General features: G+C 40.1%; 2 protein-coding genes across 3 annotated transcripts; both read right to left on the bottom strand.

Annotated features, from left to right (window-relative positions):
• Nucleotides 1-37: 37 nt before the first annotated feature.
• LOC116210893 (putative respiratory burst oxidase homolog protein H) lies at nt 38-4,555 on the bottom strand. Of its 2 annotated transcripts, XM_031545017.1 has the most exons (14): nt 4,060-4,555; nt 3,665-3,824; nt 3,512-3,560; nt 3,290-3,403; nt 2,385-3,191; nt 2,180-2,275; nt 1,975-2,090; nt 1,783-1,885; nt 1,586-1,680; nt 1,339-1,498; nt 1,126-1,251; nt 875-1,003; nt 693-771; nt 38-596 (listed from the first exon to the last, which is right to left on the bottom strand). In XM_031545017.1, exons 1-14 carry the CDS (start codon nt 4,457-4,459, stop codon nt 487-489), a joined length of 2,544 nt encoding a protein of 847 aa, XP_031400877.1. In that variant the 5' UTR covers nt 4,460-4,555; the 3' UTR covers nt 38-486. The 2 variants fall into 2 exon arrangements, with proteins under 2 accessions (XP_031400877.1, XP_031400876.1); XM_031545016.1 differs by having other exon boundaries at nt 1,586-1,885.
• An 826-nt stretch (nt 4,556-5,381) lies between these two features.
• LOC116210892 (kinesin-like protein KIN-5D) lies at nt 5,382-12,071 on the bottom strand. The gene is made up of 24 exons (XM_031545014.1): nt 11,913-12,071; nt 11,545-11,740; nt 11,181-11,444; nt 10,938-11,067; nt 10,513-10,668; nt 9,948-10,424; nt 9,678-9,775; nt 9,428-9,584; nt 9,217-9,286; nt 9,046-9,122; nt 8,902-8,955; nt 8,738-8,818; nt 8,532-8,643; nt 8,355-8,441; nt 8,089-8,264; nt 7,856-8,017; nt 7,657-7,764; nt 7,378-7,536; nt 7,210-7,293; nt 6,918-7,123; nt 6,738-6,839; nt 6,527-6,636; nt 6,226-6,377; nt 5,382-5,926 (listed from the first exon to the last, which is right to left on the bottom strand). The coding sequence occupies exons 3-24, from the start codon at nt 11,351-11,353 to the stop codon at nt 5,696-5,698; spliced, it is 3,162 nt and encodes a 1,053-aa protein (XP_031400874.1). The 5' UTR covers nt 11,354-11,444; nt 11,545-11,740; nt 11,913-12,071; the 3' UTR covers nt 5,382-5,695.
• Nucleotides 12,072-15,065: the final 2,994 nt, after the last annotated feature.

A 15,065-nucleotide genomic window follows, 5' to 3' on the forward strand; every position in this document is an offset into this window, starting at 1 on the left:
AGAGAAATTCACTAGTACAAAACAGCTGTGCTTGTTGTGCTTATTTGGCTTATAACTTTTCGTACTTCTCTATTAATGTTTTGTACAATACCTTCTTCTTGTCCTCTGCCGCTTCTACATATGATTTCAATTCATGTGGGCCCACAAATTTATATAATAAAAAAAAATTGGTACAACCGCCTGCAACCAGTGCCCGGGGAAAACGCTAAAGTCACAGAATTACCAGCGGCTGAGCCTAAGCACTGCCCTTCAGGACAGTGTAGAAGCATGGAAAGAAAATCACCACTTACAACAAAATAGCCGACACTCGAATGAGTAATAGTCTCTCGGTCAATAGATAGAAGAAATTTCTATCTTGCTGTTTAGGAAAAATATAAGCGGTACATCTAACATGACCATAAGCTATAGTAACACATTCGATACTTTGAGTTTAAGTGTCTAGTACCGTACTGTGATATGGAGGGTGGGATCAAACAGCATCGTGCTCTAAAAGTTTTCCTTGTGAAAATGAAACCGGGTCGAAGAATTTTGGCTAAATTCGTGGCATAGATTCTTTAATGATTTTGTTAGTGTCGGACTTCCACAGTAGAACACACCTGCAATAAAATCATAAGGCGAGGATGAGGGTCGTACAATTACAGCTTATCGTAAATTAATAAGAATTAGCGAAAACATAAAACCTGATTTGCTACCTATTCGAGAAGATGGGTGGGCACTTGCCAACTGAGAAAAAACTTTTCTCCAGTTTGGTCTAGCGAAATGCGTTCTTATCTGTCACATACGCATGTCAGTCAGTACCTGGAAGTGTGAAGAAAAATCCCGACATCTCACTAGTTTTCTTTGGCACGGGAAAATTAGATGTGTTTGATTTTACCCGGCTATCAGAGACAACGTCGAGGCCGTTCTTTGCATGCTGGAGCTTCTGAACCATTGCGATAAGTGCTGACCGAGCATCTCCCTCTTCGTACACGCTAGTCAAATAGTTGTGCATTTCTATCATATGCTGCAGATCAAATTGTTGTTTTGATTTGATCCCGTTATTCAGATTATTTTAGACTTCTCAAGGCGATGCAAATCAAATGAAATAATAAAAATTCAAAACCGTTGGTGATATTCGAAACCCACGTTGAGATCATAGTCGGCGATATCATCCATCACGCCCTTAAACCACTCAAACGAGCCCTGCTCCCTGGTCACCCAGTAAAAGTAGGCCCTCTCAGCTGCCTTCTTGTTTGCTCTCGATAATGGACTCTGCCAAGTTACTCCCGTTAGAGCTTGAGTATCCCGAAACAAATACTTCTCAAGTACGTAACACAAATTGATCTTCTTTCCACTCACATTGATTGTTTCGTTGGGTTTGATCTGGTTCAGAAGATCCTTTATGATGCTGATGAAGGGAGTTGCTCCTATTCCTAGCCCAATAAGCAAGAGATTGTCGTACTTCTTGTAGTTCTGAGCAGGAGCTCCATACGGTCCCTTTATGAGAATCCTCGGAAATCTGCGATAACACACATGTGAAACTAAAGAAACTTGCGATGACACACCATCAGGAAAACAACTCGATTATCCCAAACATTCTGGTCACCTTGCTTGTGAAGGATCGTAATTGCTGGTGAATGCTTTAGTTTCTAGTCTTGTTAGAGTTCCTCTTCTCTGCTGTTTCTCCTGCAGCTCACAGACCTGATATAAATAGTGGACAGTGATAAATTTTCGGTCATTGTAGTCCTCCAAAGTAGTTTCTGAATATCCTGTACTTGATAAAATGCTGACATTGTAACTCACCTGTGCAAATCGGTTTTTAAGCTCGGTGGTCCAGTCCCCTAGAGTTCGTATGTGGACACTCAAGTAGTCGTCTCCTGGTGCAGAAGTTATCGAGAAAGGGTGCCTACAGTTAAATTAGCCAAAAACTGAGCATGTTCGATTTAAATAATATATTCAGTCATATATTGCAAGCTTCAGGATTCAACTAGTTACCACTCGAAACCTGATATATTGGGGCACTTTAGGAACATGTACATTCCGCTCTTGTACTTGAATCCCGGAGGCTTAGACATGTAAAGTGCAAGGACGTTTCCAGGATATATAATCGCCTGATAGAAATTACACACTTTATCACTTCTTAAAGCAATTTTCTCAGTTTGAAAAGCTAATCGATGTATAAATCTGCAAAAATACTGACCTTAATAACGTTAACACGGTGATTTCGCTCATCCCAGGCCGCCGAAACCCGCTCACCAGCATAGAACAACACCGGCACTATAAGATACATCCACGTCTGCACCAATAAAAAATTTCACGAATAACAGGAAGTTCAGAATAACCTGCGCTGAAGAAACTCGTACATTTATCTATGCAAAAACTTTGGTGAAGCTGTTGTTACTTACAGTCTTTGCATACCAATCTGTAGAGAGGAAGAGGAAATAGCCATGCACGGCTAAGAGAATGTACACCAAGACCAACAAATGGTGTGCGTACCAAAATGCATTAAAACCGGCAAGGTGATGGAATCGCCATGGCAATTTGATTACGTTCCTCCTGAACGAGTGGGTTGCGAGTGTAAATGAAAATGCCATAAGAATAGTAATTACTATTCCTGTAAACCCGGGAAAGCTCTGCACTAAGTCCGTATAACTTGGTTGCTTGTAGTTGAAGTTAGGCCCCAAGTAGGTCATGAACTTCTGTTTTGGACATGAACTTATCCTTGGGAGATCGCAAGCTAGGTGCATGAGGGTGTGGATCGCCACACCGATCACAATTGCGCATGCGATTATTTTGTGGAAATTTATATTGTCGTCAAACGGGATAACCGTGCTGATTTTAGTAGATCGGAGCTTCGTGAGAGTTCTTCTGCAAATGGGAAAAAGGATCAGGGCCATGTTGAATTTTAGTGTCTCGGCAGCTCCTTTCGCAAAGCAAACGCAATAGCCCATGATGTTGAACGCGGCCCTCTGCTCGTACTGTCGGAACTTCCAGATGAAGAGAACTAGATTTACAATTATCCATGAAGTCAGGACCCAAATTCTCTTCCAATTTTCATGAATGAATTCATGCATTTCCTCTAAGAACCGGTTTATGGGCGTTCGGTATTTTCTTGGAATCATGGTTTTGGAGAGAATGTGGCTTCTTTTCGTGAGTTTCTGCCCTTCTTCAGAGCTCACCATTTCCCTCAACAAAGTTTCCAATTGCCACATCTGTTATGTTGCAGATAATTACTGGAAAGAGGTCAAATGAAATTATGAATGAAAGGGAAATAATAAGAAAGAAAGGAGGAAGTAGTTTCAATAAGGACCTCGATGTGGCCTCGATGATCAGGATCGAGCTCTTCCATGATCAGAGATGCGTAAGCAGCTGCCCGCTGCTTGAGGTTGGATAACTTGTTTGCTGATGCACTCAGTTCTATCACCTGTTTTCTCCATGATATTCAGAAAATACAATAAGAATGGTAGGAGAAGCTAGTCAGGAAAAAGGTTTCCAGGCATTCTATTTTCGAGTCTTGTTCTGTCAATGTTACCTCCTTTACTTCTTCCTCGGAGAGCTTCCCATCCCCGTTCTTGTCACACCTGAACAACTGGCACGAGTCAATCTAGCATATGGGTGCACTAAATAAAGTACATGACTTTTGTGAGTGCCAGAAGCTCTAAAGGGGAAGAGGAGAGGTTTTTACATGTCGAAGAATATCTGCAGTCGGGAATCCATGTCCCGATTGGTAATATCACCCCAGAACATCTTTACCTCCTCCAGAGTGATCCCGTTTTCCGAGGATATCTCTCTCTGCCGAGCTAAGGCATCAAACAACTCCCCTGCGAACTCCTTAGAGTCCATCCCTATAATCATACACACATATTTTAACAAGAGAAACACTAAAGTTTTTCTTCTTAACTATGCACGTTCACGAGGAATTGCCGAGGGAGCTAACACTGCGGCTGTGAACACCCCATTATCCACGACTCAGATGCTCGTTTAACTACTCGATCAACTAGTAGGAAGTCCAAAAGTAATTGAAGAGAAAAATGAAAAGAAAGAAAGCATATTAATTTCAAGGAGGGGATTGATGTGTACCAATGCAGGCCCCAAATTTGTCTCGAGGGAGCCTCCCATCAAATGCCAGCTGATGGAACCGTTTCTCTACGGACTTCCAAGCATCGACTTCCTTCCCAGAGATAGCCCTGTCAAGGAACCTCAAGCTCCTGAGCCCTTTCTTTGCACTCGACTCGGTCCGCACAATCCTTGGCCCATCGTCCTGAAATCCGACCCTTTTCCTCGGAGCTACCATAGCATCCGGGTTTGAAGCTGCATTGGGGTTCAGCGAAAATCCCTTTTCCTCTCTCTGATTCAGGGTTGGGCCAGTGGTGTTGTCAATATCACGGTATATTGGAACATCGACCGCGTGATCAATCTCGATGCTCTCGAGTATCCATTTAGCAGAATCATCCTCTGTCACTTTTTCGAAATTGTTCATGGAAGATTGTGGGAGAAGAAGATGCGAGTATCTGCGCTTATCGAGACACAGAGAAAGTAAGAGGAAATGGAGACAGAACAGTATACTGAGGGAAAGGTCAAGAAGGTGTTAGGAGGGAATAATTGAAAGGTCTATTGAGTGAGTTAGTTATAGTTGGTTGTCCAGAAATAGGAATTGCTTTTTTTAATATTTTCCCTAATATTTTCTCTTTTTCTCGTCACAAATATCAGAAATCCCAATACTCTTGCTCAATTAGTTTTATTTATTTATTTATTTATTGTCTACTTTATTAGTAAGTTCATTTCCCCTTGTGGTGTCAAAGTCAAACCAAAAAATATTCTTGCATGAATAATTCTTCTGGGGCTGATTGATCGAGCGACATGAACGTGATTGTGAGTTGTCTGCACGTCTAGAAATGACCTTTCTGCATCTCATTGGCCAATAATGAGGAGAATTCAACAAGACCATAACATTTAATAACAAAGGTCGATGATTGTTACAATTGTGATGTGTTCGATGCATTCTTCTTGCTGTAGAACTGACCTTGGACACTGTTCAAAGATCTTTCGTTTTCAAAAATAAACTTCAGTCTCCATTGCTTATCCAACTCGCTGCAATGCGTGCCATAATGTCGATAGAAACTTTAGCGGAAATGCATTGAGTTAATTGCTTAAACGCATAGTGCTAATTGTCTGGTGATGGAGGTGCATTACCGGACGGTGCAGTAGCTTCATATAAGTCCGCTCGGGCCGTGAACTCAACCAAACATTTGGAACTTCAACATTGATGGCCAGTCAAAGGGACTGGTAGTTACCAACTCTAATGCATTCCTCTGATTCGAACGAGTCCTTGCCTCAACAGGATCGAACAGATTTTCCAATAGAAGCATGTAATACCATAGGACTTCCATCAGGCGAAGATGTCAGTTTAGGAATGCTGAAACCAACTAATTGATCGATTTCAAATACATACACTCGAAAAACCCCAGGTACGAAAAACTACAAGAAGAAGATCAAATTCCTGGCTAGGAATTGTCCTGTAAGACTCTTTTTTTTTGCCAAAGAATACTTCATCTCTCTCTCTCTTATAAGTAATGTATATTCTACCATGCCATAGCTCAATCAATGAACAAGAAGAAGGTCGGCAACAAGGACAACAAACATCCTTTTAATAACGGATCATCATATATGTACAAATGGATCTTAGTTTTTCCTCCGCTTCTCTGCTCCATTCCATTTAGTTAATGGCGGTGAGCGGGACCCTCGGGTCTCTCCCTGACTGGGCAGCGGCAGCATCGTATGACCCATTAACATGCTTTATGTCTCCGTTTGCGAGCTTCAATAGTCTGAGGTCCCAGAACGACTTGAGCAGTTCCTCAAAAGCAGGAGTTCTGAGCTCTTCAATGGAGGCAATGCTTGGTAGATTGAACGATCTCCTCCGTGGTGTGGAACAAGAGGGTTCGTCCACCTATAGGGATGATGAGATGAACAGCAACTGAGGATGTCTGGTTTTGGAAGACAACTTTCGTTTTCTTAAAGAACAAAGAAAATAAGGGAAATCCGTGTCGATTGCATCTGACAAGCATTTATAGTGTCCATCCCACAAAATCCGAGACATTTTTCCCAATTTTCACCACTTTTGAAGATGCGGAATCTGGGAAAATGGATCATCCCAGTCAACAATGAAAATCTTCTGATCCCTCTCACCCTCCCACAAGCATGCATAGCATAAGTACACAAAAGTAATCTGTATGAGAAGTTTCTTACTGCATATTCATTGAGAAGACATTTTCCTGCATTTTCTGTGATGTCCACAATTTGGTGGTAATGGCCACCCTTCAACTCCCTCAGGTCCTCGTGACAGGGAACAGTCATGGAACTGAGGTTCCGGCATGCATCATGATCAAGCTTTAACGAGTCTGCAGAGATAGGGAAACAATGAGTAACTCCATAAGTAAACAGGGAATAATTGTCAGCAGCTGATATTGGTCTCTTTGGTTAGGATATTTTCCTTTACAGTGAAAGATAAAAAGCATAATGGCAGGAAGTGGCAAAACTGGAGACTCACTGTCGATGGATGATATTAGGTCCTTATTTGCAGTGTCTACATCTTCAAGCGCAGAAGACAAGGCAGAACAGAACTGAGAGCGCAGGTTTTGGTTTGCTTCCATTCCTTTTCTGATTTTCAGGAACCGCAAAGGAAAGAATGGTAACAACTCAAGCAGCTAAAAACTAGATATTGAGGTAAGATGAACAATCTTTTAAGAGAGGAAGCTTACCGAACCATATAATCCACAGAAGCAACATTGGATTTCTCTAGACCAATCACAGACTCTTGTGCATTCTTCCACTGTTCTACTCCAAGTTTTGCTTTCTTCAAACTGCAATATTCATATTTCAATTATAATACTGCAAAAGAAACTAGGCAATCTAGTGAAATCAGTTCAAAAGCACCATACCAATTTTCTAAAACCTCTTCCAAGTCTTTCTTTCCAATTTCCACAGCAGCAGTGTCCTCAATGTATTGGGATTCTGTCTTTTTCATGTGTGCTGTCCATTCAGCCTTAACCGAGGAAGTGGAAACTTGCATAGTTGACATTTCTTGCTGTAATTTACTGGTTCTGCTGCTTGCACTCTCTCGGAGATCGAATACCGCAGATTGAACCTAAATAACAGAAAGTAAATGCTCAAGTAGGAGATTCTTTAAAAACAGAGAAATTTTTGTCTATTTGGATGTGAGCTGATACAAACCAGTTCTTTCTTCCTCTTGTTTGAACTCGCGAGGAGCTCTGCCACCTTTTCCAGCAATTGTCTTTCTTCGTTGGCAGAGCATTCCTACAAATTGTAGGAGTGTCAGTTTTAAACTAAGCTGGCGCACTTTTGGAGTCATGTCATGCAGTTGGAGTGGAGATTACCCACCTCAAACTTCTTCTCAAGTTCAGACAATTTCTGGTCATTTACTGTATGTGCTTCTTCCATGATCTGGCTCAGATTGGCTGCATGCATGTCTAGAGTCTTAAAGAAGTTCACTGTTATTTTGGAGACTGACCGTGCAGTATCCACTGCTCTGGCATGTGCCTGTTTCATGCATGTCTAGGGTTAACTAACGCCCTTGTTTTCTTCTCAAGACATGTTGCAGGAAAATAGAATATGATAGACAGACCCATGAATGGAAGTAGACCCAAAACCAAAACTTACTTCACGCTGTTGCTGAGCATATGCAGTTAGCTTCTCCTCTTGCTTGTGAAGACTGCTCTGAAGATCATTCAGTAGCTTATCAGCTTCTAAAGCAATCCGACTGAAAAGCTGCATGGGACATATAATTGTCACATAGCATCAGAAAAGGAAAAATAAGCTTAAAGAATTGTTAGAAAAGACTGATGGAGTGAGTAATTACATCTTCCATGGAAGAACAATTCTTAGAAACTTCAGAATTGATGTCAGTAAAAGCTGATTGAGAGTTGCCATCTAGCTCCAATGTGATGTTGTCCAATGCTTTCACACCGGAATCGTACATGGTTCTCAGTTGTCCAAGCCGTACTCGCAGTTCCTCAGTAGCCTAGAAAGCCAATAGGTCAGGTTCAGAGATATGCATCAAACATCTCACAAGTGCATGTTATATCTACTTACCTCAGTCTTTGTTGAGACGAAGGATTGCATATCTTCTTCCATGTCCTTTATTTGGTGCTCTTGATGGGTCACAGAAGCTGCAACTGTCTTATGCAATAACTCTAGCTGCTGTGTTAACTGCAACTGAAAGTTCTGGATTACTATCCTGTTTCTGTCCTCAATTTTGTCCTTGCGTTCTGAAATTGAAACACTTAGCAATGAACTTTTTATTTGACAGAATGATACACAAAAGAAGATAACTGATGATGAAAGCTACAAATACGAACCAATTTTGGCAAATAAACCAGACACGTCCGAAGCAGCATCCTCTAGCTCTGCTCGTAAATCCAATGCCCGCTCAACAAGTGCTTTTTCTGAAAATATTATTGCATATGTCAGGCTTAGAATTTCCTAATCATTAAAAGAAAAGAAAATAGCAAAATACATTAATGCATATGCTTCACCAGATTTGAGGAGATTCGAGATAAGGAATTCCTTTTCTTTAATTGTGGCATTTGCCTGCCTGTGCTTTTCTTCGAGGTCTAACAGCGAATGCTCAGTCTCTTCAAGCTTTTGCTGAACACAGAAGAAATATTTCAGCATCTTGCAACATTTCTGCGTAGTTATGGAATAGTTGTTAATTTCGTGAGTTACTAGGGACATATCATACCTCAGTTTTTTCAAGTTTATCACTTAATTCTGTGGTCATTTGTAGCTGAGAATTGTAGAGCTCCTGAAGTTCCATTATTTGCTGCTCCGATAAGCCAATGAATTGTTAGTTCCTAAATATAAATCAAGCTGAAAACATAATGAATAACTTTGTATAATCGTGACCTTATCCTTAGACTCTGATTCAAGTTCCATTCGCTCCATCTTTTCAGCCATAGCCTGGAAGATTCAAAGTAATGAATAATCAATATCTCAAACTACTGATAAGCTCATCCTGACTTGTTTCTATACAATATTTGGCAACTGGACCTTCTTTTCCTCTTCTTCCTGAAGGTAACGATCCCGTGGAATGTAAATTCCATTCTTCTCTCTTGCAGCATACACCTCTGATAAATGTACAGAAGAAGCACAAAATAGATCAGTTTTTTACTCATATATAGAGATTATTATAAATAATGGTATATTTCAGTGAGAGAGCACCTTGCTTAAGCCTGTCAATTTCAGAGTACAAATCTTTGATCATTGCTGATTTCATCATCTTCTGATTAATCTAAAAAAAAGATTTCACAGACAATAATGTTTAGCCTAAACTTCAATGCAGGGGGGCAGAATACTGCTTTCACCAAAATAAATAACTGGAGATATGGAGGCCAAAAATTTTTTTAAAAAAAAAGGTTATTAGACTACCGACCTCTGGTTTATTCTTAATGTTTTTGGCACGATGCGCATAATCAAGAGTACTGAGTGTCTCTTCCAAGCAGAAGATGGAAGGAGATATAGTGGCAATGATGCATGTCTTTGTTTTCCCTCCCAAAGAATCCCTCAACAACCTTGTGAGTTTGCTATCCCTGATATTTCAAGCAATTAATTAAGGATTAGAAACCAACCTTTCTCAAAAGTATGTGCAGTTGTGATTGTTATTTTATCATGCATTACCCTACCTGTATGGAACATGACCTGAGTGCTCCACAAGTGCATTAATTACACGACCAAGGGTGAGTAAGCTCTTGTTTATTTCTCCAGCTTCCCTTGCTCTGCCCTGTGAGATTTAAAAAAAGTGCTTATAACTTACCTGGTTTAAAATATTAAATTTGAATAACAAAAAGGGAAATATAAACAGATGGCCCTGTAAGTGGATAAAAAACTCTGCTCCCCCTCAAAAAAGTGGTGAATGTGTCGAGTGACTTATTTAGGCAATTACATGAGTGTACCTCTCTAGCACCGGACCTTGAAATATTCTCTGAGCCAGCAAGGTCAACAAGATTCAGCTTCCCACATTTAATCATCTCCTCCCCCTCAGGAGTGCACTCCTTAATGTGGATTGTAATTGAAAATATCGAGTGTGAGCGGCTACTTTGCTTGTTAAGAAGAGTCTCAGCTGTACGTCGCTTTGCAGAACCTTTTTCCAAGATCTTATATATCTCATTTGCCGTAGTCACTATCTCTTCCTCCAATCCTCTAACAAAAACCCCACCCTTCCCATCTTCCATAAGAGCAATGGGCTTCTTGGATTTGTCATCAATGAATTTTGAACATTCTTCTGGGGCCAAAAGGTCAGTTATCTCCTCGTTGTATAGCTCTAGAAATGTTACTTTCATGCTGTACTCGGCACTTTGAGCTTCCAGGATATTGAAAATTTGTCGAACGGCTCTAGGAATAACCCCTGCATCATTGGGGAATTCTCCATTCTACAAAAGCATAGGACATAGTATCAGAATCAACTGGAGCAGAGTAGACACTCTAAATCATGTTATGTAGCCCGCACTGCATTCTAACCTTTTTTCTGGCACCCCCTTCCATTGTATATGTCTTTCCTGTTCCTGTCTGACCGTATGCAAAAATTGTGCAGTTGTAGCCTTCGAGTACTTCATTTACAATTGGATGTACTGCCTGATCATACAGGTCCTTCTGCTGGGATGTTGGACCAAAGACCTACACGATGCCATTCAAGGTTAGGATCATAACATATCTCCATTTGGTTGGAAAGAAGTTCATATAATAACAGAAGAAAGAACTAATAACTTTCAAGTTAATGTTTCAAGGAACAAATTCTTGGTGGAAGAAAAAAGTGAAGGTAAATCGTAGAATATCAAGGAAGAATTTGCAATAGCTGGAATTTCCAGAAAATATTAATTCCTATTCTCGCCCTTCCGTGAACCTTTTGATGATCATTAACAGTAACAGTTGCAGTAGAGTCGAACCTTGTCGAACATGAAAGTTCTATCAATCTGCTTGTTAGCTATATTCTGAACAGCACACACTTCTCTTCTACCCTCATTGCACGAAATCACCACAGGGGTGCGTGCCCGCTGCTCGTCCTCGTTCAATGGCCTACAAGGAAAAAGTTGCCAAAAATAACCAATCAAAAACCCAGTTAGTGAACATATGATTCGTAAAAGAATCAGTAGACCCCAAACGCAGCAACCTCGAAAGCTCAACCTCACCTGCAACGGACAAGGACCTGAACATTCACGCCCTTATCTTTATCATGCTTGCCGCTCAAATTGGATTCGGATCGCAGATCTCGGGCAGACTTATCGCTGGATCGTGGAGTCTGCGATGGCGATAGAGAAACTAAGCCTCCTCCCCTTCTCTGTTGTTGCTGAATCGAGTCCATGGAGGAAAACGTATTCCAATGAATCTAAGACGAGATTTTCTTGATCAGCAAAGCCGACCCAGTGGACTCAAATCTTCAATCTTTTACGACCCTGCTTCACATGTCGATGAAAGAAGTTGGATCAGTCGCTCTCAAGCTTCAATCTTTCAGAAATGCAAACTAACTGGTGGAGATTCAGAGGATGACAATACACAACTATGGAGCTTGAGCTACAGAGCACCGATATTAAGATGAGGAATGATCAATGTGCGCGAGAATCGAAAGCCTTAGCTAGCTCCATCCTAGTTCAAGAACTCGGATTCAGCTGATTGACTCGAGCTCGAGACCTGACTGTCGGCTCTACCATTGCCCAGTTGAGCACAGCAGCGGAGGAGAGAGAAGACAATGCTGGAGACAGAGAGAGACCGATCAGCTGAGTAACGAGACGAGCGAGAAGTACAATGCGAATCTCTAATTCAATAATGGTGGAAAAATAAAAAGGGGTGTCTTTATCTTCAAGAAATCATCGAGAATCGAGCTGAGAAGAATCGGAATCTTTCAGCTGGGAGATGAGACTCACTGTGGCTGTAGAGAGGCCGGCCGTCGGCGAAGAAGAAGAGAGCTTTAACCGATGCAACAATGGAGTCGATTTGCAGAGAGAGAGAGAGAGAGAGAGAGAGAGAGAGAGAGAGAGTGAGATGATGAAATAGTAATATCTAAGAAGTGAGTGAGAAGGAGAAAGCTTATTACCAAACAAATAAATAAAACAAAAAGAAAATAAAAGATTCAAAAAAAAATACAGAGACGTTACAGTGGCCCGTGTTTTTTTTGAATTCCCGTAGAACGAGGGAGGACGGCAGTTGACGCCGTCGTTAACGGCGTTCCCCGGCCGCTTCTCCGTATCTGACCGTTGTAACTAACCACCAATTGATTGAGAGAACGTTCATCTGATTTCTTGTTTGAAAGTGGATCGCTTTGAAATTAAATTCAAACCTTCCAAACCATGAAATCAGCAACTAAAACAGGATACTCAAAATCGGCCTAGCTTCATATTCTCCTTCTCGATCACTTCCGTCAATTTAATGAGATAGTTTGTAAAAATTTTATGGTCGAAATATAATTAGTTTAATCCAATTAGTCTCTTTAATGTGTTACGGCCCTTCCTCGGTATTCAAGACTTTCATAGGAATTTTTGTTGCTCTCATTTGCAAAATCCATTTTTTATGATCTTCTCGAATTTTCATCCCCTAAATTTCTTTTTAAATAGTGAACGAACTTCTATTTGTACTTGAAATGTGCCAATTTCTTTTGCTTCATGTAACTTGTCCTTAAAATCCGAGTATAAGCATGGAATCTTTCTCGCAATATGAGGAAAGGAAAAAAATCAAAACTGCATAATTCTTTCTCCGCTAGCGATTTGCGTTATGAAATAGGAAGAGAAAAGAAAAAGGAAATTAGATGTGACCCATGCGAGGTAAAAAAAAAAACATCAACATTATAGCATTGGCACATTTAAAGAAGAACACGACACTAATCGCTAATCACAGTTATTCATGTTCTTGTTCTTTATTTTCTGGGCTAATAAATGTCCATGTTCGTAATAATGTGTTGATGTCGATCGAATTGTATTAAATTATTAATTATATCAAGACAGGCGTTCTAATTTTGGATCCCGAAAGTGCCCTCTGCTTCATTTCAAATTACAGTCTTAATACAACCAAATGCCGTGTGATTTAACGGTGACGTTCTCTTCTTGGTTTTGACTTTTTTTGTATCATGTACGAGTAAGCCAAGCTCGAGAGAGTATGACCACAGGATCTTTCCAGTGATTGAGGAAACGTGGGACCCATCATCACGGGACAAGTGGGCCCGTCTCTCAGAACGCCTGACGTAAAACATACTTCCCCATGTAAGAAAATTATTGGGATAATAATATGATGATATAAATAATAATATTAGAGAATTTAATTATAAAACTTGAGAAAATTGCTAAATCCTGTCTTGAAGCTCTGTTAATGCGATTGGGTGTCTTCCAAATTGGTAGAGTAAGGATTTGACTCATGCCAGAATAAGGTAAATACGTTACCTAAAATCAAAAGTCTGAGTAAGAGACACCAATTCACGCCTCGTAGCTTCCATTAAATTCCAACAATCGTTACAATAACGATTAAAAGCAAAGCCATCAATTGTTTTACTATTGTCATACATTGGAACCAGACATTTTCTGGCTCATAATTACAACATTAAAGCAAAGGTAGTGACATGTCGAACTCACGCGCCATATCTTCGATTAATCTCGTACAAGTTCCAGTAATATTTTTAGCCGATAGCTGCGTCAATACGAACTATATATATATATATCATATGATGGAAGAGATACAAGCTGCAGGTACCATTCACGAGCACCTTAACTAGTCGGCCACTTCAAATCAAATGTACAACATCGACGGGATTAGATGTAAGGAGGAAGCAATCCACATTTTGACTAGAAAGAACTGAGATGTCTCTGATGGATTCATCTTGAAGCATTTCCTCCTATGAGAATACATACGTGCTGTACAAGATGCACCTGAGGTGAATGGCATGGATGTGTGAGTATGAAATCTGACAAAAGGGAATAAATAATTATATGCAGTTGGGAAAGAGATGAGGAAGGAATTTAGAAGTGTAAAATATATGTACGAGAGGAGGAAAAGATGAAAGGGGAAGACCACTACGACTCCTACTACATGTGGGGTTTTAGGGATGGGGTGGCAAAATGGTTGCCCCAGCATGATGATAAAGTATGATGTGAAATTGAGAAGTGATGCACATGGGCTCTTGATGCCTGCTCTTGGTGTCCCTCTTCTCCATTTCAAATTAATTTTCTTATTTACTTGTATCGATTTTTATTTCCCGACGTAAATAATTATCTTTAAGTAAACTTTTCGTTTCGTTTCTAAGATCAGGTACCGAACTGTTCTTAGTCCATGCACCCCAAATCTGCACTACCTCTCCCCTTATCTATTATCTCAAACAAATCATCACGAATGAGCTTAGTTTACACAATTCCTAGTTATTCTCTTGCAATCGAAGCTTTTCTCTTTTAATTTTATCTAATAGGTTATTATTACTTTTATCGATATTTAGACTGTTAAGGAGCTAGCCACGGCTACATAGAATATGTAGTACGTAGGCGTTATTGGGGATTCGAGAGGAATTATTGTGACTGCAACATCCTTTGGAGGATATATAGCTTTCGAGCGAAACAAGCTATGTAGCAGACAGAAATTGTCATGGCGTGCCATATTCTTGTCAGGGGACAAGGATTTGTTACCTAACAACGGTTCCTTGTTCTTGTCACTCTTTAGGCATATATCTACTTTTGCTTTTTTTTTTGGTAACCAGGCATATATCCGCTCTCTCTCACACGTTTTTTTTTTTTTGGTCTGAGATAAGAATTGTTATCAAATTATCGCATATAAATTGTCCGAGAAGGTATTGAGCATCGCTCCATCCTTTTCAGTAAATTCTTATTTTTTAGCCAAAAAAAAAAGATAAGGAGCAATAAGGTAAACAATAATACAGTATACGCAAATTGAGTTTGAGCGTACATCATTATCTTTCCCTATTTTGCCAAAATGTAGAAATTAATTAAGATATACGAATCTTGGCATTCGAGTGAGCATCTATATATCCATCTCCTTCAACATAGTAGAAATGTACTTATCAGTCCCTTAATATTCAATTTTCA

This window comes from Punica granatum, chromosome 6 (genome assembly GCF_007655135.1).
Source record: "Punica granatum isolate Tunisia-2019 chromosome 6, ASM765513v2, whole genome shotgun sequence".
In the NCBI taxonomy this organism is placed as follows: Eukaryota; Viridiplantae; Streptophyta; class Magnoliopsida; order Myrtales; family Lythraceae; genus Punica; species Punica granatum.

Excerpts from the sequence above, each read along its gene's own strand:
- LOC116210893 (XM_031545016.1), bottom strand. The coding sequence starts at position 4,459 with ATGAACAATTTCGAAAAAGTGACAGAGGATGATTCTGCTAAATGGATA. Across the intron at positions 2,091-2,179 it reads ACCGTGTTAACGTTATTAAG|GCGATTATATATCCTGGAAA; the intron begins GTCAGTATTTTT and ends AATTTCTATCAG. Across the intron at positions 1,252-1,338 it reads AACCCAACGAAACAATCAAT|AGTCCATTATCGAGAGCAAA; the intron begins GTGAGTGGAAAG and ends GTAACTTGGCAG.
- LOC116210892 (XM_031545014.1), bottom strand. The coding sequence starts at position 11,353 with ATGGACTCGATTCAGCAACAACAGAGAAGGGGAGGAGGCTTAGTTTCT. Across the intron at positions 8,018-8,088 it reads TCGTCTCAACAAAGACTGAG|GCTACTGAGGAACTGCGAGT; the intron begins GTAAGTAGATAT and ends TTGGCTTTCTAG. Across the intron at positions 7,537-7,656 it reads ATGCTCAGCAACAGCGTGAA|GCACATGCCAGAGCAGTGGA; the intron begins GTAAGTTTTGGT and ends TGCATGAAACAG.